We start from the raw sequence: 22,498 nt of genomic DNA, 5'->3' as shown, positions 1-22,498 counted from the left end.
AAGAGGATGTGAAAAGAATGTAAAACCTCATAGCTGGGTTCACACAGAAACTTTTGTATATAAATTATGCATAAATTGGCTCAATATTTCGATCTAACCTTTAAGGGCACCGTGGAAGATTTTGTTCTGTTTCTTGGAGTTGAAAAGCCTCAAAGAGCCAACATAAAGCCAAACGACTGCATACAATGAATAACAAATGAATATATCCCACAATCAATACTGGAGTCTTTATGGTGAGTAGACAGCGGTGATATTGGATCAATAGATCAACACAAAAACACTGTTTGCGGATGGAAATCGAGGAGTCACAGTCAATGAAAGAACAATGTTGATGCTATTACCGTGCTGCAGCGTGGCGGCAGCGAGCAGGGCAGCGTCTGCTTTGCCGGGGCTTGGATGCACGGAAAATAAAGCAGATTAATATATTAAAGGAGAGATCAGCGGGCTATTTGCACTACCCTGTGAATTATGTGGAGATACAACAACACAAAGGCGCCTAAATCACCAAACCACAGAGCTAGTCTATTATTCACACCTTCAGAAGAGGCAGAAACAAGATACGCCAGAGGGGGAGAGCGCACACACACACACACACACACACACACACAGAGAGAGAGAGAGATGCACCAATCTTCAAGCCGTCAGATTCCCGATGGAAACAGGGAAGCTTCCTTCCTGAGACTAACTAGACGCCGCGCTCCTCGCTCGCCGAAACCACAGAGAAACCGAGGTGTGTGTGTGTGGGGGAGAGGTGGGAGGTTGTTGGAGATGGAGAACAGGAAATTGGTCAGATCAAAGGGAGAGGAAGAGAGGGAGAAAATAGTTTGATGGGGCTAATGAAGATTAATTGCCAAGAGAGGCAGATGCTCCCCAGCTCCCCCAGCCTCTCCCCAGCGCCAAACAGGAAGCCGCTCATCTCCATTCAAAAGGCCAGGACGGGATTTCCTCACCGAGGGGGTCAAGAACTAAATGGGCCTTAAAGGTGCAATAAGTATGCTTTTTATTTTCCCGTGGAAAGAAATAACCATAATGCACCCGTGGCAGTGGGTAGGAGGGCTGAGGAATAGCACTGACTCAATCACTTCACCAGATCTCTGGCTTTCAGAGCTCACTTTGCAAACCCTCTGCCTACTGGACCCAAACGCTAAACAACATATAATTATTATTATTCCAGTATTAAGCATGATGATACATTTCTTCCTCATGAGATCTGCTGCTAGTGTCACAACTCCCACTGTTTCCGGTTGGGTTTGATAAGCGTCATATACAGCGTAATGCCCCTTTAAAGGTGCACTGTGCAAAACTGCAGAGGGTCAGTTGAAGTGAGGACCCTTTAGACTCAGCAGACAAATTCCATGCCTATTTCATGGTTTTGCTCAGCTGAGTCTCAAAGGTCCTCACTTCAGTTGAACTTGCACAGTGCACCTTTCAACAGTGTGCCGTAGTATCCTATCATTTTTTTCATTCAGAATGCACAAACTTAACTAATAATGGAGTTTTTGTTTAATTTTAAAATGAAACTTAGAAATCTCATGGGCGAATTGGATGTTGTGGCTGCAAAATAATAATGAAAGTAGGATATAAATGAGAATGGTAAGAGAACCAAAAAAGGGGGTAACCTCTCCTGGACACAGCAGCGGTTTGGCAAAGCTTTGCTCAAACCCCAGAACTTTATTTTAAATCCTAGTGGAGATGCCAGTGTTTCCAAAGATACTAAATATGATAGTAAATTAGAGGGAAATGTGCATAAAATGATGCTCAAGACATGCTGCAGCCATAAAACAACGGCATCATGGCGCTGAATAATTCACTCGGTGTGATGTAGCCTCAGTGAAGCGTTTCAAACGGCAGATACAAAACATGTTTGTGACATTGTCGCATAATTTTGAAAAGAAAAAAAAATCTCTTTTCTCAACCATTTCAACATTAGGATGTGCTCAAATTGAAATTTATGAATGAAAAATAGAAAAAAGGCATGGGCTGCAGCATGAGGTGAGCACTAGACCCCGCTTACCTGCCGTCTTGTTTTTAAATTGAGAAAAGTAAGTTCATCGTAAGTAAGTAAAGTAAGTTCATTTCTCCCAACATAGAAGTTGGGAGAAAACATTCAAACAAATACAGAAAAAAATGAAGAAAAAAAATCCTTATGAGTGAATTTTATTATTTCAACAAGGTGATCCGCTTCCTCAGACAAATTTCACAAGAAGGCTGCAGCCACATACAAATTGCCGCGACCACTAAATGTTCCTTGTTTGTCTAGTTGAGCAAATATTTCCATGCTACAAAATATTTACATGTTGCTCTCACCAAATTAGAGTTTCGAATTGAGTTGAAGTACCACCTCATTACTTTTACCTAAGTATATCATTTGCATGTTTATGTTTTATATATGGCCGCTTGCACCACCATGAACATCTAAATTCAACTTTGAATTAGGAAGAAACTTTTTTTTTCACAAGGAAAACTCCCCTTTGAATTCACAATGCCACAGAGGGGAGAGAAAAGAAGACGCCTGAGAATGAAATTCTAAATAAAGACTCTCTTTGGTATGCAGGTAATTAAATTATAGTGTTGATCAAAGGAAGGCCTGGAGAGAGTTTTTTTTTCCTCTTCTTCACATTTTCCCACCATTTCTTATGCATTCCTTTGAAGAACTGCAGTGACTCATGCTCCTTTGTTAGACAAATTATTCATTGAATTGTTATGCTTATGCAATGCTGGAGCTTGCTGGCAGTCGATGAGAAAAAGCAAAATGATTTACAACATATACTGTACTTTATGTCTCGGCGTATGGGTTTCCATGGAGATTTAGATGATACAATGCTGCCATCTTGTGCCTATAGAGGGAAATAAAGCCTGATGCAATGCCTCCTGAGGCTGATGTATGGCTCATTAAAGCCAAGCACTTCCTGTACAGCCACTCGTATCAAAGTGACGCTCTGCTGATGCTGTGTTTGAACAGGGTGTCACCCATCAGAGGGTAATGCCTCTTTGTGCATGTGTGTGTGTGTGTGTGTGTGTGTGTGTGTTTGGGGTGGGGCGGCTGAGTTGACATCTGGTGTTGAATTGGAGATATAAAGCAACATCTGCCCCGGCTTTATCAAACTAATAACATCGTAATCGCATATGCAACACGTGTCCTTTCGCCCATCTATATCCTCGGAGGGCTTCTCCTCACAGTTTCGTCGGAGCAAAATGGCACGTAAGAAAAAAAGTGCACATTGTGTTTGTCTAAGTGTCACCGCGGTGTGTACTTCTGTTGAGCACTGTAGGTGGAACTGATTTAGAATTTGTCGCACACAGCTCCGCCGCAATCACCAGCCTAATAGACCATGAAATCAACAGTCGCAGCAGGGCGGAGGCAGAAATGTGTCCCTCTCATTGCCCCTGGAACAGCGTCACATGACACATTAGGATAACAAATAGGCCATAACGCCTGGCACTAACAAGGTAAGTGGTACAGGTCTGCACCACTGTCACATACAGGCCTATAAAACATATTACATCGCTGTCAACTGATTAGTCCCTCACTGTGATGCCTCTCCGCTGCCACTGAGCTATTCCAAGAACACGCTCACAACCAGAACCGGCTGTTCTCTGTAGTAAAGGCTTATTGATTTCTCAGGCCACGGCTCCATTGAAATTGGTTGTTTGTTTGAGTTCCGCAGTTTGCTCCTCCTCGGATTCATTTTCTCGTTCAGCGGGGCCGTGTGTCCTTGACAACTGACTGACATGCTCAACAAATGAACACAACAAGCAGCAAATGAATAAATCAATCGTTCACTTGGCTGGATGTGTGCTGAACTGTGGATCGACTCTTACCTTGTCGGCGGGGGGAGTGGAGGGCGATCCTGTGCCCTGCATTACCACAGGAAGCCACCGGACGAGGAGGGAGAGGAGAGTCCCCACCCCTCAGCTCAGTCTGAACTTCTTTTAAGTAGCAGGGGTAGACTTTATCACCTTTTACACCAGGATAATTCTTAATGAGTCACTTAGGAGGGGGTTAGGAAGGGAAGGAAAAGCATAAATTAAACGGTATTCTGAAAATAACACCACTGTATCACTGTGTGTGCAAATGTGCAAAGCAGATGGGAATATTTTCTAGTTACTACCCTGTTATGGATGGATAATGGATGTAGTGGAGTGTCAGCCTCCCTTAACTTACTAAATGTTATTTGACTGTTAGCCTCCTGCCACTGAGGTGGACTTCCCCCCAGCTAACAGCTGTAAAAAAATACCTGCCAGCACACAAGGTATTAAACCAGTAATTTGAAAAGATGTTCTTGGTTTTCTGATAAGCAGAGCTTGGTTTGTTGGATAAAAAGCATGCATGATGCAGTATTAAATTTGGGTTGAGTTACACTTAACTGTCATGTACAGGTACGTTTGATATAGCAACGCTTTCAGAAAAAGACAAGATTCCTAGTTGTAATTAGGAGTTGGATGTTAGTGTGAACATTATTAATTGGTGGGAAGTTGGTACTTGTGTACCATATGGCATGAGTAAAATAATATCACATATTTCAAAATAAATGAAGTGCCCCTTTAAATTCATTATATACATCATAGCATGGAATTAATGTGGTATATTAACACCCAAAAGTATAAATTAGCAGTTTTCTGAAAACATAATTGTTTTTTTTTTTTTATCCATGTTGGTGGTTGTTTGCATTATGAAGCTCAGTAACCAGAGGTTCAAGCTCACCTTGTGATTTGCCGCTGCATCTCTGCATGTTGCATGTGAGGGAGTCCCAGTCAGTAGTCTGCAGTCAATAATGTGGCCTAGCAGGGAGTCCACCACCTCCTCTCTATAAACAGTATGTTCTCTAAAGTAAATACTGCAGCCACGCTGCACCCAGCCCTCATTACACACTGCCAGTGTGTGTTTAAGGCTCCTCGTGGGCCCTCCTGCCTGCAGTAACACAGGTGAAACACACCGCTCAGCTGCAGCACATCCCACACGGTGTGCAGCACCTGGACTCCAACTGGGCTGCGAGGCATGTGCAGGTTTAACAAAGGCAGATTTAGACTTCCTAAGGCCTCTCTAAACAAAAATGTTTGTGTATATCTCATTGTATTACTCCTGTTCTGCACTATACTGAGAGTGTCACTTTTACTTTGGGCCCTAAGCACTTTTTTCCTGCAAATTTCTGTTTAGACCAGTTTTTTTTTTTTTTTTTTTTTCTCATGGACTTAGATGTGGAGGTTTTTCTGGTAGGGTGCAGGCGTTCCTCTTGTTTTCCTTTAATCTGAGAGTAGACATGCATGTGAGTCAAGCTTAAAGTGATCAGCTGGCAGTACAGTCATGTATTACAATACACAAAAATATAAATCCAACACTTATATCCAGTCCCATTAACATTTTTTGAATAAAACTGCACAATTCATCAGATTTGCATCAGTAAATTTGTCTTGCCTTTTTAGCTATGCTGTACTAAATGTCATTGAATATAAAGAATTAGTCATTATATTTGCATCAAAATGAAACTAAAAATAAACTTGGCATTACATGGTGAAAAACTGAAATCCCTAAGACATTTTAATACTATTTAAGACTTTTGATTTAGATGATTTAAGACTTTAAGTTATCTGAGCCCCGTTGACTAATTCTCTTATCCTGTTAATCTGTCCCACTTCACTGATTTGTTTTCATCTCCTCAACTTCGCAGTGTGTCTGAAAAGTCTGAAAGCATATAAATTAGTAACACCATATATTGGTTGCTGTGCTTGTTTTCCACACACACTGCACAGCAGAATGGTCTGACGTGGGTTTGTGGTCTGTTGTGGAGGTTGTGGGATCAAATCCTATTTTGATCAGCAGTTTTGATACCCGGTAAACCTTTTTGGATGCTGTTCCATCCCATCCTGTTGTGGTTGTGGAGCGGCACAGTGGTGTTTGTACTTCCTACACACACTGTCTGCCTACAGAGGTCAGCACCAACTTTTACAATCAGACTTTCAACATCACAGGTCGGTCTAAACTCAAAGATTAAGTGTAGTTGGTAATCGGTGTGTATGGTGTCATGTAGGAGATGAACTCAAGAAAACTGTGTGTGTGGTGTAATCCGTGTGTAATCCGTCATATCGGGTCTGATGCATTATGGTGTTATGTGTGTAAACAACAGTGATAATGGGTCCGTCTGTGGAGAGCTGACCGTGAAATGGACATGAAAGAGGAGTTGCCATGCATAAATCCTTGACACATTCCCAACAAAGCCTGTTTTTGTTGATGAAAACATGTCACTGAAGTTTCATTTTCCATCAGTGCAGAAATCCCTCAAATAGCTAACGGGCAGTCAAGCTTCAACATGTCTGCGAGGATATAAGTATCAGTGTTATCTGTAAATTAGCCTTCAGTATATGACATATATTTACAGGAAGGTAATGGGTGGTAAAACCACATAAAATACACTGTAGGCTGACAGAAATGTTTATGATATTAAATTAAGAGTATGCCTAGGCATAATGTTCAGTAGACTCAAACTGATGTAAGTTAATATGAAGACAGGGTTGTTTGATATTGGTTGGTGCTACTTAATTAACCCTTTTATTTATGATAGTCTTATAGATCTGTCAGGCTACAGCATGATTATCCCTTTGTACTTTTGTAAATTATTCTGTCTTTATGTGAGAATAAATACATGCATCTAAACCCACCTAACTTAGTTTTAACTCTTTTTTAATTTGAGGAATATAATATGTGTGCATATACACTCTCAGTGGCCACTTTATCAGCTCCACCTGTACAATCTAATACAATCCAGTCTAGCTGTTGAGCTATAAAATGTATTGTTGTGATGCCTGTAATGCTCAGGTTTTCTTTTTGTCACAGTAATAGAGGTGTTCATTCATTCATTTCTGTGTTTGGCATTGATCTCATAGTTAGTGCTGCTCTATTCTGCAAAACAAAAAATAAGAAACACCTCTCAATATAATGTAAACTACAATATAATGTAAACTATATATATATATATATATATATATATATATATGTGTGTGTGTGTGTGTGTGTGTGTGTGTGTGTGTGTGTGTGTGTGTGTGTGTGTGTGTTTTCTTTTAATAAAATTGATTTTTGTCTGTCTTACCTTGTTTGACCTGTGACAAGGATCTTTAAATGCGATTCTGAGAGTATAAAAGATTTTTTTTTTTTTTTTTTTTAACGTTATTAGTGGTTGTTTGAGTTATAATGATACTCCCCGCCACCTCAGTGACTAATAAACCGGTAGAACTGCCCCGGCTGACGAGCGGGCCTTTATTTGGGAGGAATGTCGCAACCTGGTGTGAGCTGCAGCATCCAGCCGGTGAGCTCAGATCAGCCCGGCGGGCGGCGCATTGCTACCTGGCTGGGATCCTGCAGGCTTTTCCAGCCGGAGTTTGAGAAGTGCTCTGGACTTCCTGGTACGGGACCATGGACATTTTCTGCTCCACTTTGGCCGGGCAAAACCCCGCAGCGATGTGATAGAGGCGGACGCGTCGAGTTGAGAGAGCAAGGTGAGTGTTAGTGAGTTTGCTGTCCGGCCGGCCCGCCGTGTTTTCAACATTAAACTTGTCGAGCTGCTGATATGCATCTGTCACAGGGGAGACGGTAGCGCTACTGCGGGCTGAATGACGCTGGGAACTGTGGCTTTTCAAAGTGAAGTGGAACACGGTGCCGGGGCTGTGTGGACTTTGCTACGGCTGTGAGTTAAAATGTTGGCCTTGTTTTGCGTTTGCCAACGAGGGAAACGAGGTTTTATTATTGTAAACTTTGTGCTTATTTGTATTCACCGAGGCCTACCTAGCCAAACCCACCAGCGTTAAGCTAGCCAAACTGCAACAATAGCACTTCCGGTTTCAGTGTATAAAATGAAAGCCTTTTGATAAACTCTAAGATTACGTTAAAGTGAAGATTCTCCACTAAATAAAAATGTTCTCCCCTATATAATGGACTTTTCACCTGTTTGCAAAGTGGCCATATAAAATAGAACAAATAGCACAACATAGCCTAATGGGTATTAATAAATTAAACATGGGGAAACGGAACTATAAACAGAAGTAAAGGATAAATTAAGGAAAATCTTTGCTTAAATCCAGTCTATTGAAATTAGTCCAAATGAGAGATGCCACTGATGTAGTCAAGTGGAGATTAATGGGCTCTTCCTAGCATACCATTATACAATATGTCACGATGGACAGATGCTTACAGAACTACCAGACAGCCTAGAAGGATGTCTAGTAATTATTAGCATGATGTACACTATCTCAAATAAGTCTATTTTATTCTAACTAAGAGATGAATTCTTCTTAAATGCCATTGACGGCGTTGTTCAATGTCAATCTTTTGTTTTGAAGGTGAACTCGCTCACCTTCCCGTCTTATTTGGGATAACTTCGGCTAACTTGACTCCGCCGAGCGACCCGATGGCCCCCAGCGGCGGAATCAACGTTGACGGAGCACCAATCAGTGTCTCCCATTGGCTGTCGGCTCCAGCTTTGAGGCCCCTGATTGGCCGTGACGCCCTGTCACTCAACTTGAACGCGCTCGGAGCTCGTTACATTGCTAATGGAAATGAATTAAGGCGCTGTGTGGTGTGAAACCGCAAAAAGGTGCAAACTGTGGATGTGAGTGAGGAATAAGGGATGGGTGCGCCCCGGTGCTTGTGTTTGACAGGTGTGGGTGCTGTGTGTGAGCTCCTGTGTCGCTGAGCGGCTGCACCGCACAGGGGATATAGAGTTACCTTTGCAGCAGTGAGTGTCCAAGCTGCGTCCAGCACACACAAGCCAGGAAAAAAACGGAAGTCAGGTGAACTCGCCTTCAGAACAAAATGTGAAACGTGTCAGTCTGGTATAAACAAAGCCTAATTCAGTATCTGGGTCAACACAACAATTCAGATATCATATCAAAATACTTAGAAGGGTTAGACAAAGCACTGAGTTTGCATTAATAGACAATAAATTTATTCCTAAACCACGGTTTACCAGTGCATGATATTTTCTGGTGGAAAAAATGAGGAAAGTTAAGACTTGAAAATACAGTTTCATACCTTCAACTACAAGTCCTCCAACCTTAGAAAGATGCTAACAATGTGATATAACTGAGCCCTAACCCACAGCATTGGCTATTGTAATGCAATGAGGGGTTTATTTTGAAATTTGTGGCAGGAAATCGTGATTTTAATTGTAATGTGCTTGACAGTGGTGTGTGTTTCAATCCCTCCTATCCCGCTTCAGGATAATGCGGCTTAAGGCATTCAAGGGGCTTTGCAGTTGGAAAACACAAGGCGTTTGTATCATGAGTGCCAATGTTGTCTAAAGGTAGTTGAAAGGCTCAAAATGTGTCAGAAGTTGACAGAAAACTATAATTGGAATTAAAAAGTGGCTGGCAGTTAGTGGGGAGGGAAATTGGGTAGCCATTAGGCAAACAACCACCTACACAGATTTAAAAAAAACAACTATATTTTATAGGATCAGTGTTTTTTCACCTTAAAATTCACACTCCAAATAAAAAGCTGAGTTTGGTGCCCTCCTCTAGCACCATGGTGGTCATGTTTCACCTCAGCTCACAGTGGAATGAGCAGCATGTCGGGATGTGTCAGGGTCAGACTATTTGCCTTATCAGCTTTTATTTGGAGCCATTGTGTCACTGCTGTGTTGCCAAGTTGCTTTTCTGGGATCGGCCCTCCCGTTTCAGCTCTGATGCGCTGTACAAATAGTAGGTCAGCCAACATCCCTGGAACAGACAGCGTCCTGTCACAATACTACCCCAACTACAACTACTAACAGTAATAATTAAAGTAATACTGAGCAACATCCCTGGAGCTGGGAGGGCTTCAGTGTCTAGCTGAAGGACACTTCAGGAGGATGGAGGCCTGCAGTCCCAGTAGCTGAAGGTCAGCTAGGGGTCTCCTCACTTGCCACCCTGGTGCTTTTACGCTATTTTCAACATTTGACCTTTTCCAGAACAATCTCATGTCAGCTTATTCATAGGTGGTACGCTGTGGCATTTTATAGAGAGCTGTTCAGTATGAGGCTACATGGCTACACGTGCACCTGTAGTGTTTGCACATCTCTAATCAGCAATTCCCTGCTGCCAAAACAAAGGTGAAGTTTTCTTTCCTTTTTTTTCTGAATATAAACCTTCAAGTAAGTTTTTTTTTTTTTTTTGAACCCCCATGCTTATATTTATGCTTTAAAGCTGCTAATAAGCTGCTGTTTTGCACTAGTATCCAATGTCTTTTAAATGTGATCATTTTCATGCCAAGAAAACATTCCCCAAGGTATGAATTTTCAATATTTCACCAGACTTGTATTCTTAGCACAGGGAAAAACAGCGTCAGACCACCGAATACCAGAACTCTCCACTAATTAAAGCATATTCACATGTATTAATGTGGAAGTTTGTTCAAATGTCTCATCAGATCTGATTTAATAAAATGCCAGTATGCCAGTCTAAGTACAATGCCTGACGGCCATAAGACAGAGAACCTTTAAAGACTGATCCAGAAAAGTGTGCCAGTGCTGGGTCGGAGGCTGCTGTGGATCTGTAGCATCCTGACAGGGAGGAAATGGAAAAGCCCCGCAGTAGTCGGGGTCAACAACCACAAATTAGTTCATCTTTTTTCTTCCATTCCCTCTCTATATCTCTTACGCCGTCCAAAAAGCCTCTCCAGAAACAAAGGGAGTGAGTCGATGTGTGTGTTTTCTTGTTGAAAGAGCAGTTTATTTGCCAAGATGCCCAGAGTCTCAGAGTAGAGGTGGCTTCTTTCAAAAGCAGGTTTTGGCTTACTGAAAGACTGTAGCGTAGCAACAGAGGCTTTATTATGTCTCTCTCCTTCTCACTGTGTCTCTCTCACACACATACAGAGTCCATAATATGAGGGTACTGAGCCTGACTGGATTCAGCTGCATACTTCTCCACCCTGTTGCTTTACGCAGCACCATTGTTTTTGCCCTTTCATACGTGACCTTAACTGTATTGCATTTTTCTCTACACACAGGCATACATGAGATATTTGCAGCTCCTTAAATAGTCTGACAAACTCTGAAATAAGTATAAAAAAGCATTAAAATGTCTTAAATCCGGTTACTAAAGCTGGTCTGTTTTTCCCCAGGTTATGACAGGCTTCTCTGTCCCCTGTTAGATAAATACAGAACTGGTTTAGTACCACACTGTGAATCCTGTCTGCTTTACAAAATACAGTTGGCCTTCATGCCCATTTATAATTTAAAAGCTTTCACTCGCTGTATTCAGTCATGGACTGGCTGGTTTTGTCGGCTGTGTTTCTTTTACTTTGGCTCTTAAATGGGTCTTCAAAGCATTTGCAGGTCTAAATAGGATTTAAAAAGTCTTCCATTTGGCTTTCTGAAACCTGCAGGTCCCCAGTACACGCAGGTCAGCTACAATCTGATAATGATTTCAGTAGAGCGCAGAAGTATTTGATTCACTTCGCAGACCACGCAGCCCACCCACATACCAGATGTAGTCCACTTACACACACACACACACACACACACACACACACACACACACACACACACACACACACACACAGAGGATTTTTGCATTCCCTCACTGCTGTCCAGGCATTGGCACAGAGCTGCTGGTGCCAGTCTCTATTGGCTGCTAATGCCCGCTGGCTCAGTCGACTGCTCTCTCTTTTAATGCCTGGCTTCAGAGCACACAGCACACCAGCTGCTGAGCCGCCCTTTGCTCTGCTCTGTGTGTGTGTGTGCGTGCGCGCGCGTGTGTGCATGTGTGCAAAACGAGAGAGCTACAGTGATCCTACATCCAGCGCAGCTCACACTCCTGTCCAACATACACACCAGTTTTTGACCAGCGTGGGTATTTTGAAGGCCAGTCCGACACAGATCTTCTTGGACCGCCACTGGCCTACATTTTATTCAAGCCTTTAATTTTGACTGTTCTCATGGAAAAGTCCGTGCACAGTCAGCACACTCTGTGGCACTTTGTCGAGGCGTATTTACTATGACCCTACAGTGTTAACACCATGAGAATATTTGCACATCCCTCACAGTAGTTGCCTAATGATTTTATGACACCAAAATAAAGCAGAATGTATGGCAGCCACGAGAGCTCAACACAGCACAGCACCACAAGGAAAATGCACATCGACAAAACACAGCCAATTAAGAAAGCATCTTTCAGTCAAATTCAGACAACACACCACCATACAGAAACGTGCAGTTTTTAGAAAACTTGCTGCAGTTTCACCAAACAACAACAGAAATGTTTTGCTTGATGCTGAATTGATTTATTTGCATGTGTTTTCTTGAGCAGCAGTGTGTTGCGCTCTCAGGGCCACTGTAACAATGTGTTTTTCATGAATGTATTTCTTTTAGGGCTTGACTGATGAGGTTTGTTTGAAGGTCGATACTAATATTTTTTAGAAGGAAGCAGTTGGGGGCTGATATTTGTGTGGTTAATGTTGGAAAAAAAAAAGAAAAAAATTGTTTCCAGTAAATTCAACAGGGCACCTGTCGCTTCTCCATACATTAGGACAGTGTCTGACAATCGACTCAACCCTGTATTTCAAACTTGCCTTTGTGTGACCCCAGACGTGGCTCGGCTCCTCTCTGGCAGTAAGACTGGCTGGCTGCGTGGTGTGCAGCCCTCTCAGTTTCAGTGTTGATTGGCTGGTGTCCCAGCTCAGGGCAGAGGTGGACATATGGCGGATCTAATCCCAGGTCACAGCCTTGAAGCTAAGACTCTACGCCCACACCCTACAGACGGGAGGTCTGCCCCTCCATCAAGCTGCCTCATGTCCACCATCTCTCTGAACTGGATAGAGGAGGAGTATGGCTGAGTTTTACATTTGTTACACAAAATCTTAGAGGTTAAAGCTGTGCTCGGTGAGATTTTTAGGTAAAATACATTTGTATGGGCTGCAGCAGAGAACAGTGAATTTAAACTGTGTATTTATGAAATCCTAGTGGCAGGTATGGTCAGTGGTAGGGAATTTTCTGTCCACAGGAAGTGATTGATCCAAATTATGGGGTGAAATCCAAAACACATTTTCCAAGTTAAGAAGTCCTTTTAAACTTTCAAAAATTCAATCAGTTAACCTCTTTTCTGCAGTTTGTTGTGTGACTACTGTTTGGCCTCGTGCAGCTTTAATCCGTGCAGTTTAAAACCCCCATGCACCTGTCAGTTTTATTAGAGGAAAGCAGAGGGTGGCTGTGTGAATTTTGTACACTTTGAAGGACATCACAACCTAGAAATCATGCAATTTAATGCTACTAAATTGTGCATGCCTACAACCTAAATTATTTCTTGTTATTGGCTGGCGGTGGTGGAGATATGGAGAAAAAAAAATCTCCTCACTCCAGGTCAGATCATCTTTCGTGAGTCTCTGCTGTTGAGGAGACTGCTGTGTGTTTTGCTCTTCCGATTTATTTGCTCACTTCTTGAGCATAAAGCTTTCCAACCAGTGCTCATATCAATAGCGTATTTTAATTTTGGCAAATAGAGTTACAGTGTTTAAGGCTATTTAGACGGGTGGATTTTTACATGACAGTCCTGCTTGGTGCAGCTTTGAAGCGTGCACCCTGCAGTCACTGTTGCTGCAGCTGTGTTTTCTGCTTTATTTGTTACCAAATTATCTAAATGTACATCTGAATTCAGTGATGATGACAATAATGACAGTAATGCTCAGACACCAGTATCCGCTGTCTTTTTGTTTGCACTCCTTGTTCAGTGAGAGTGAATCCCCTCACACTTTGCTGCTTCAGTGCTTGTTTGTCATCCCCTCGACTGGTTAAGCATTCTGCTGACCTGTGCTGGTTTCTGCTCTCCAGCGCAGTCCTGGAGGATATTGGATCCTCCAGCATCTGCAGTTGTTGTGCGCATGGCAACATGGGAGCACTTAATTTCTACACCACCTGCATCATTTCCCCCTTTGCCTCCTTTTCCGCCCCTCCTTTCCCTGCAAGCATCTGCAGAGTGATCAAATTACCCATTATTACCGCATACTACCCCAGCACCATCATCAGATTACTGTTATTTAGTACAGTGTCCGGGCCTCTATGGATAGACTGATGCACATGTGCACACACACGAGCACACACAATCAAGCCCGGTCACCCACTCTGCACCCTGCCATTTCAAGCCCAATGAAGACATTAATGACCGTGCCCCCATCTGTAATCAGCGCTGTGTAAGTGTGTGTGAGGGTGGCTGACTTTAAGCAGGGCTTCCTGTAGCGTGTTAGATGCGGTCAGTGAAGCAGCATAAGGGTGATTTGATCCTGTTTCTATCCATCTCCCTGATGCTTCAATGCATCTGTGGGCCCTGGTAGAAAATATATCAAGGCTGTTACTCTAACACAGGTCCTCCTAACCTTTTTCAAGCTGGACCCAAATGTAGAGGTACTGTTTGTCCAACCAATTATTTTGTGATGTAAAATAAAGTTAAGCTACTAAAGCATTTATATTCATAATTACAGTGAATTCTACATTTGCTCTATACTGGATTTGTGAAACATTGGCTTGCATTCAGTATGAGCAAATCAATAAAAATGTGTTATTATTTATTACCTTTCCAGGCAAAGAACAGGCTACAAAACGATAATCAAGATATTAATCATTCTACTTTCTGTGTGAAGCATGTTGTTTTTGGAGAGTGATCCTTATCATTTTTACTAACCACATCGGATGCTATGGTATTAAAAATTTCCCCATGTTGTCAGATAAGGCTGCAGATATTCACCAGTCGTCATTGCTTACACAGGGCACCATTGTCCGTGGTGCATTAGGGGCTCAATGAATATGGAAATTGTACCTTCATTGCATGATTTAACAATTTTCATCCTTTAAGACTGAGAGAAGTATGCATTGATGGGGCTCAGAGCACAGACAACCCTCCTGTCTCTACACTGGGACCCACCACAGTTTGAAAATCACTGTCATAAAAAACCCTACCTCTCCATCTGAAATTCCTCTCTGTTTCACAAACATATAATTCTATCCATCAAAACATCACTGTTTCAAACAAATGTCCTCAGATGATTCATAACTTGAATAGTAAACCATAATGTGCTTTGCGTGCATGCCAGCAATCATCAATCAATTTCAGAGTAGAGAGCAGTTATCTGTCTTTTCAACCAGCAGATATTTCATTTTGGAGTGATACTCTTCCTGCAGAATCCATCATGGCTTCTTGTTTGAAGTATTTTTGTAGATGCAGAAGTGACCCTGTGCTTTCATCTGGTTTCCCTCTCAGGTCATGAGTGCCTCTAGGAAAGACCCAGTGGAGAATAACCTCACCTGTCCAAAGCCCCGCCCTACCTGGGCCTCGCCCTGCCCCCCACCCCTGGCCTCCCACTATGAGTAAGTACCTGAGCAGATGCACACACACTGTTCATGCATATTCTCTAATCTTCACTGATTCAGGGAAAGTTGACTGAGCTGCATGTGTGTTTCAGCAGCACCTGTCTTCTCATTCTCAGAGTTGTGCACCTTGACACCTGGGAACTTCCCATTACAACTACTTCTTTAGCTTTAGCCACTGAGCAGCCTCACCCCAGCAGTTGTAGGGCTCCCCGCCTTGCTTAAGGGCACCTTGGTGACAGTTGTTTAAAGAGGACTATATAGTTTCAAACCAGTGAACTACCGGTCACAAACCCGCTCCTCTAACTTTACAGGAAACTGACAGCATGAACCAACAAACTGCCTTCCTTTTGCAAATGAACACTGTGACTGGTATTAAATATGCATTAGGCTGCTTTGCACCCTGCTGGTCCCAAATGGCAGAGTGGCTTAACAGTTTTTGAAAATTTGAAGGACTTCATTACCCCAAAGTCATTTAAGGTAGTGCCAGTGAACGTGTTCTGAGTTCAGCTGCTGTTGGTGTCTCCAGCTTTCTCTGCAAGTCATCACCATGATCAGGCCTTTTAGCAGGCTGGGCATAATGCATAATGGGAGTGGCGATGACAAATACTCCCTGTTAGGTCCTCTTGAGTTTCCTTGATCAAAGCTTCCTAGAAGGAGACTCCAAAGCAGCTTCATTTCCTTCCTACTGTAGTGGGACGGCTAGCAAGATGGCAACGTCAAAATCAGTGTCTGGGTTACAAGGGAAAGGAGCAGGTAGTGAAGGACAGTTTGAGACATTTTAAGGGTAACAGGACACCTTTTTTCCCAATGATTGTGAATTCATTATTTATTGAATTCATTTTCGTTATTGCTATCATTGGGGAAAGGCTGTAGAGAATGAGTGTAGGTCTGTTAGGTGATGATATTGCCATCCTAGGGGGAAAACATATCGCTAACGAGATGCACAATTTGTATTTCAATCAAGTTTTGATTTAAGGTTTGATGGTATATTAGTTTGGGAAAAAAAGGTTCAAACTACAGCATCTCAGTAGTGCAGGTTTTAGTGGAGCAATGGGAACAAGCCCAGTCTGCCTTATTTTGCCCTCACAGCCCCCCATTTTGCCTCACCCCACTGTGGAAGGAACATATGGCGCTGGGGAGAGAGTGCTGCAACCCTCACCACAGCATTCACTCATCAATCACACCGCAAAGCATGATGGGAAGGCGAATCTAGCGGGATGTGCACTCCATCAGCTCTGTGCGTGTGTGTGTGTGTGTGTGTGTGAGAGAGAGAGTGTATGTGCCACTATCTCTTCTGTATGCCTGTGCAGCTGTAATGGCATGGCCTCACATACCAGCTCCGGCAAGTCTGCAGTATATTGCGATGATGTGTGTTGTGTCTATGCATGTGTGCAACGTCAGCCACTAGAGAGGATTTCCAACACGGGGTGTGTCCCATGTCATGAAATACAAAGTATCAAAAGGCAAGAAACGTGCTCCCACTCTCTTCAGGTTTATTTGTTCTGCGATATCTGTCCTTATCCACGTTTTGCAGCTATAATTTCTCAGGCATTTCTTGTTTTCTTAGCCATTTAGCTCACTTTATAGCAAGATAAAGACTGAATGCACCGAACCAAAGGGGAGTCAGCATTTCCTCCTGACAGCGATGTTAACTCATTCTGTACAGTCATTTCTCTGTGCGGAGCTGTGAGGCTGTAGATGTGTATAGCGGGGGCTGGGACTGGGTTACCGGGGTAACCCAGTGCATGTGAGATGTTTACTGGAAGCCAATTGGATTAAGCAGATGCTGCTGAAGGGGTTTGCTGAGAGATTTAACCCGATTACTGCCTTTTCCTTTGCACCCTGTACCACCCGTACACAAACAGGTGTGTGTGTGTGTTTCTGTGTGTGTCTGTGTGTGGGGTTAGGTGGTTGATCTGATTGATTGTGAGTGATGAAAAAGGATGAAATTGTGATTGACGACCTGAGTGGTGTAACAGCAGGCAAAGCCCTCCAGTGGCTCGGTGGTTTATACCCCAACCACCACACGCCCTCTCACCAGCACCACTTACCAGGGCTTGGAAGAGAGAGAGTGTGTTTGTGTGTGTGTGTGTGTGTGTGTTTGTGAGTGTGAGAGATAGAGAGAGAGGGAGAAAGCTGTACTACATGTTCTGAACATTTTAATCCTGTCACCATGTGTCCCTGTTGTGTTGTGGTAACAGCATCACCCAAAGGCCTCAGTGCTTTGATACTAATAATAGTAATGATGATGATAACAATAATGTACAATAATGTAGGGCAAGTATAGGTGGTAATAACAATAGCAATAACAACAGTTGTAGTTGTAATAATGATGATGATGATGAGAATAATGATAATAGCATTAACTTTAACATTAATTGTCAGCATTTTATTTGTGAATTTATTTTAATTTATGAGAAATTTGATTTGTGTTGCATTTTTTAAAACTTGTGTATGTGCAAGTTGATAAAAATAGGCCTTAAGTAGACATTGGTAAAAGATGATACCGCCTCTGCCCTGTGACACCTCCAAACAAATGGAATGGCCCCAAAATAGACAGCTGGAGAATTCACCTGAGATGAACAAACTTGGTGGCGTTATTGTTGTCGTAATGTGACCTGAATGTGCTTTGTAAGCAGCCGGCGCTCTGGGAGAAGGCTTTTATGTGTTTCATTATTTATCTCAACCTTTGATAGACTCATTCTCTCGCCTGGAGACGGTTGACGATGTTGATATCCTGAGCTAATTATCTTAATTACCCCCCAACACACACGCACACACACACGTGCACGCACTCAGCACACACATTCATGCTGGCCCGGGGCTGGGCGGGGGGCTGGGTGGGGTTAGCTCCCCTTAACGAGTCTCTTAACGAGGATGGATGACTCATTCCAGATAGTCTTTTTACTGGAAAAAGAGGCAAGGGGATGGAGCGGGAGGGAAAAAGAGGAGATTGAAGGCTTGTCTTCACATTACCATGAATTAACTTTATTTGCTCCATTCTAATTTAATCCAGCCTCTCTGCGAGGTTCTCTATCCCAGTGGCTGTCAAAGTGAGGCCCAGGGACCCACAGGGGCCCTTGAGGGCATTCCAAAAGGATTACAACTGACCAGAAGAGTGAATCAAATTTTGGATCTCTACTTCTATTTTGGGTTCCACAGCATGAAAATGGCTGTCTAATCAAAATGTACCCAGCAGCGTTCCTCCTTTTTAATGGCAAATATTATTATCTGTGAACGGTTGAAGGTGTTTGTACAAATAGCAGTGCTTATTAAACCTGGTAATAATACGTTGCTGCTGTCTTCCCCTGTGACCCAGCACTGTGATGTGTAAACCAGACAGAAATGTCACAGATAGTGTACACAGCAGGGTGATAACAATGAGAAGAGGGGAGATGGATGACCGATAAGGAGGAGACGTTCAAGCGGTGTAACACTTTAGTGGTGTTGTATAAATAGCTGTATAAATGTTAAAGGAGGATAATAGCGCCACAAAGCAGAGGCAGGCCCAGACTTTGAGTCTCGTTTCACACCAGTAATTAAGTGTTTCACCTATAGGAAAAAAAACATGGGGCAGACATGTCATTAAAGGAACCTCCCCTATTAATGCAAATGTTGCAGTTCATTTCCTCCTGGTACTGCCATTGCTTAAGGGAAAGGTGGGGCGACTATGACTTCCATGCAGCTGCCATCATGTAATGTTATTTATCTTTTTTTTTTTTTTTTTTAATCACACACTTCATTTAACCTGATTTAATTTGATGTTACTTGTGTCCTCACTTTTGCATCATTTATACGTCTATAAAGTATGAATTGACATCACAAAGATTTAGGCCAGCCCTAAAAACGTTGGTAGCCTTTATTCTATAAATAATAAGGTGAGATAACTAAAGTTGTAGCCGTCAGTACACCCCTGAGAGCCCACTGTTTCTTTCTCTCTGATGCTGCCTTAAAGTGTCACAGTTTCTTTTCAGCTATACCTAAGTGGTTGAGATGTAATGTTAATGGAAGCGTCATCAACAGTTTGTGGAAAATGTAATGTATTTTAGTAGCATGTGTTACTGTTTGGGACTTTATGGAAATAATCATTACCATTCTGTGTTTCTGTTTTCACTTTTTGCTTACCTTTTTAGTTATCAAAAAAAATATCCTGCTACTTGTGATAAAAATTCAAAAAACATCAATTCCACTTCAGATGTGTATTTTCTCCTCTGCATTGCCAACACATTCTAAAATAAACCTGCCACCCCAAAACTAGCTTTGTCACAGGATCCACTTTGTTGCTTCTCTCCAGAGGCACTTAAATGTGCAACAGGTTGCCTTCACGACCTCTGCGCTCACAAGAAGGAGCTTATGACGAGCAGCAGTGTGCAAGCATGGGTATTTGACTTAAATCCTTTCACCTGCCTGTCCCCCATTTCCACACACACACACACACACACACACTCACCTCTTGCCATCCCTGTCAGAGGATGACTGATGTCACTTGGTAGCGTGCTGAGCACACAGTGGCTGGGAGTGGTGCTGGATAATTACCTTCTCTCCAAAGCCTCATCTGGCCTCCATCTGCTGGGCACTGACCAGGCGGGCAGCGGGCTGCATTAGCCTGGCCACACTGCACACACCACAGCTTCCACTTACTGTCCAGTAGCCTTACAACATCTGCTAATTTTTTAACCTTATTGTATTGAGGGGAGCTGAGCAACACCAGTTACACACATTTACTCAGTGAGCTGCCACTGTCTTCTGCTGCTCTCCTGCCACTGAACAGCTTCAGTGAAGAACTCGGTGTCTAAGTGCCTTGATACTGCAGCAGCAGTTGTTATGAGAAGGGGGAGCGTTCCGTATTCCCCAACATTTTCCTAGCTGATCAGCCGATCCAAACTGGTAAGTTTCCAGTTAAAACCTGAAGACAACCACCATCCCATTATGATGTTCAACACATAAGATAGATGACAGCTTATGCAGCCTGTCTGCCTGCAGTGTGTGTCATTAATCACCCGACACATGGCAGCTCCAGACGGCTCCTTCCCCCTCCAACAAAAGACTTTTTTTGCTGCCTTCAAGCTCCGAAGTCAGTTTCAAAGTTGTAAATTCAACAAAGTGAACATTTCTAACGCCATGCACATTTATGTCCCCCAAAACATCACATCTCAGCACTTTTAGTGTCATAGAAAAGTAGCATTTTCTCAATCCTGTTTACTGCTTTTTGCATCGCTCATCCCATAATTCTTTATGCCCACAATCCTCAAAGAGGGCTATTGCACACATCTTTGGTTCTGAAGTGATGATGACATGTCTTGGTGTGAACACATGCTCTTACTTCACACAGGCACCAGGTAGTTATAACGTATCTGTTTACCACAGAGAGAATGCAGGGCACCAACTGACTCCAGCCTAATTACGACTAAGACTGGTATTTGCTCTTAAAGCACCTGAGGGAAGAAAATGTTTTTGGTTTTGTTCTACTGGTTGAACAAGTGCCTGCCACACTTCCCCTACTTCAAGGTCTTGTCACCTTGTGCATGCTGTGAATTTGAACTTGAACTTAAAATAGAATAGCTCACAGGATTAAGATCAGGCCAGGTTTTATAGCAGGTGACATGCCGTTTTCATTAATGCTACTGCTACTACACCCAATGTCCCGCAGAAAGGAAATGAGACCGGGCTTGTCGCAGAGGGGGGTAAGCGACTCACCGTCTCTACTGTTACATTAGTTCAGGAGACATTATAAACACTGTAGCCTGTTTTCACTGCAGTGCCAAAAGGGTTATTACTGCTTTGATGTGTGGTCCCAAAATGCTACTTAAAGTGTAATTGTTACTACTTCCTTCTCTTTTGCTCTCACAGTTAAGGTTGTTTCAGTGGCTGCTTTATTGGCATGACATAGCGATGTCAAATTTCATAGCAGAAGCTGACAAAGAAATAACATGGAAGTATAACAATCAAAGAAGAAGTGGTTAGCTGTTTACAGTGGTATTCTTCATTCAGTATCACTTCCCACTTCCATTGAACCTGCACCATAGGTGTATACCGGTGACTTCAAATGGAACCGAGCAGCAACTGGTTGAAAATCTTAAGGACCCAGAAATCCTGAAAGGTGGCATAAACAGAAAACTGCGCGCAGCACACGCTTTATACCAAAAGTTGGGATATGACTTCTGAGATTTGATTTGGCACTTCCTGTATCTAAAGAAGTCCCTGTACTCCATCAGGCACCATCATTTCATTTTGGTAAATAGTGCAGCATCTCAGTTAGTGCAGATGAGACTCTCTTCTCTTTTGCAGGGCCACTTTGTGATTTAGCCTGATGGAGTGGGTGTACTTGTACATTAAAATCCTGCCTAGTGGAGCTGTAATAAGTGAGAGCAAACACATTTTGCAAAATCGTGCACGGCCAAATTAATATGAAATGTTTTGAGTCGTGGCAAGATTGTTGTACTTGGAAAGCAAGTTTTCAGTGCTCCAAGAAGTGAGATTGTGTCTCAGCCTCCGCTCCTTTATCTCTGTCTGACTTCCCCTCTTCTCTGTTTTCAGGGAATACTACTGTCTTCCTTCCTCTCTGTTGACCCTCTGCTCTCTCTCTTTCTCTTGCTCTCTCGCTCTCTCTTTCTCTCTCCACCATGCTCCCTCACACCTTTTCATTTCATTTCTTGCCAGAGTGTGTTCCCATGTCAATGGAGGGTTTGTAGCTCTCTCTCTCTCTGTGTGTGCGTGTGTGTGTATGATGTGATGCCAGTTGTGGGTTGGAATGCAGTTCTTCCACCTGCCCCCCTTCTATTCGCTGTCCTTTCCTGCAGTGGTGAATGATACTGGGTCTTCATATTTGTGGTGACAAGTCAGCTATGCGCATTTTCGTGTGTGTGTGTGTGTGTGTGTGTGTGTGTGTGTGTGTGTGTGGAGGGGGGTTACAGGAAGGAAGCCTTGCTGGAATATGATTACATCTCTCAGTAAACAGGGCGGCAGGAGGAAATGGATCTACAGACCCTCTCCTCAGGGCATCAGCCTGTACACACACACACACTGCAGCCGCCAGAGAGAAGATACACACAAAGATTTAGTGTGCAATATCATGTCTGTGAGACACACACACCTGAACTCGTTCTCACTGTCACACACCATGCATCATTTTTCCGTGTATGCCAGCCAGTCACTGTCATTCACCTCTGATA

The 22,498-nt window shown here is 42.9% G+C and overlaps 1 protein-coding gene across 1 annotated transcript in view; it reads left to right on the top strand.

Moving 5' to 3' along the window:
* The first annotated feature begins 7,303 nt into the window (after positions 1-7,303).
* usp6nl (USP6 N-terminal like) overlaps positions 7,304-22,498 on the top strand; it is a 71,585-nt gene continuing 56,390 nt past the window's right edge. The window contains exons 1-2 of the mRNA XM_030045528.1: positions 7,304-7,491; positions 15,217-15,323. Coding sequence (XP_029901388.1) covers positions 15,320-15,323 — 4 coding nt within the window. The 5' untranslated portion in view covers positions 7,304-7,491; positions 15,217-15,319. The remainder of the gene's footprint in view (positions 7,492-15,216; positions 15,324-22,498) is intronic.

This window comes from Myripristis murdjan, chromosome 23, assembly GCF_902150065.1.
Source record: "Myripristis murdjan chromosome 23, fMyrMur1.1, whole genome shotgun sequence".
In the NCBI taxonomy this organism is placed as follows: domain Eukaryota; kingdom Metazoa; phylum Chordata; class Actinopteri; order Holocentriformes; family Holocentridae; genus Myripristis; species Myripristis murdjan.
This window is presented reverse-complemented; position numbering and strand designations above follow the sequence as displayed.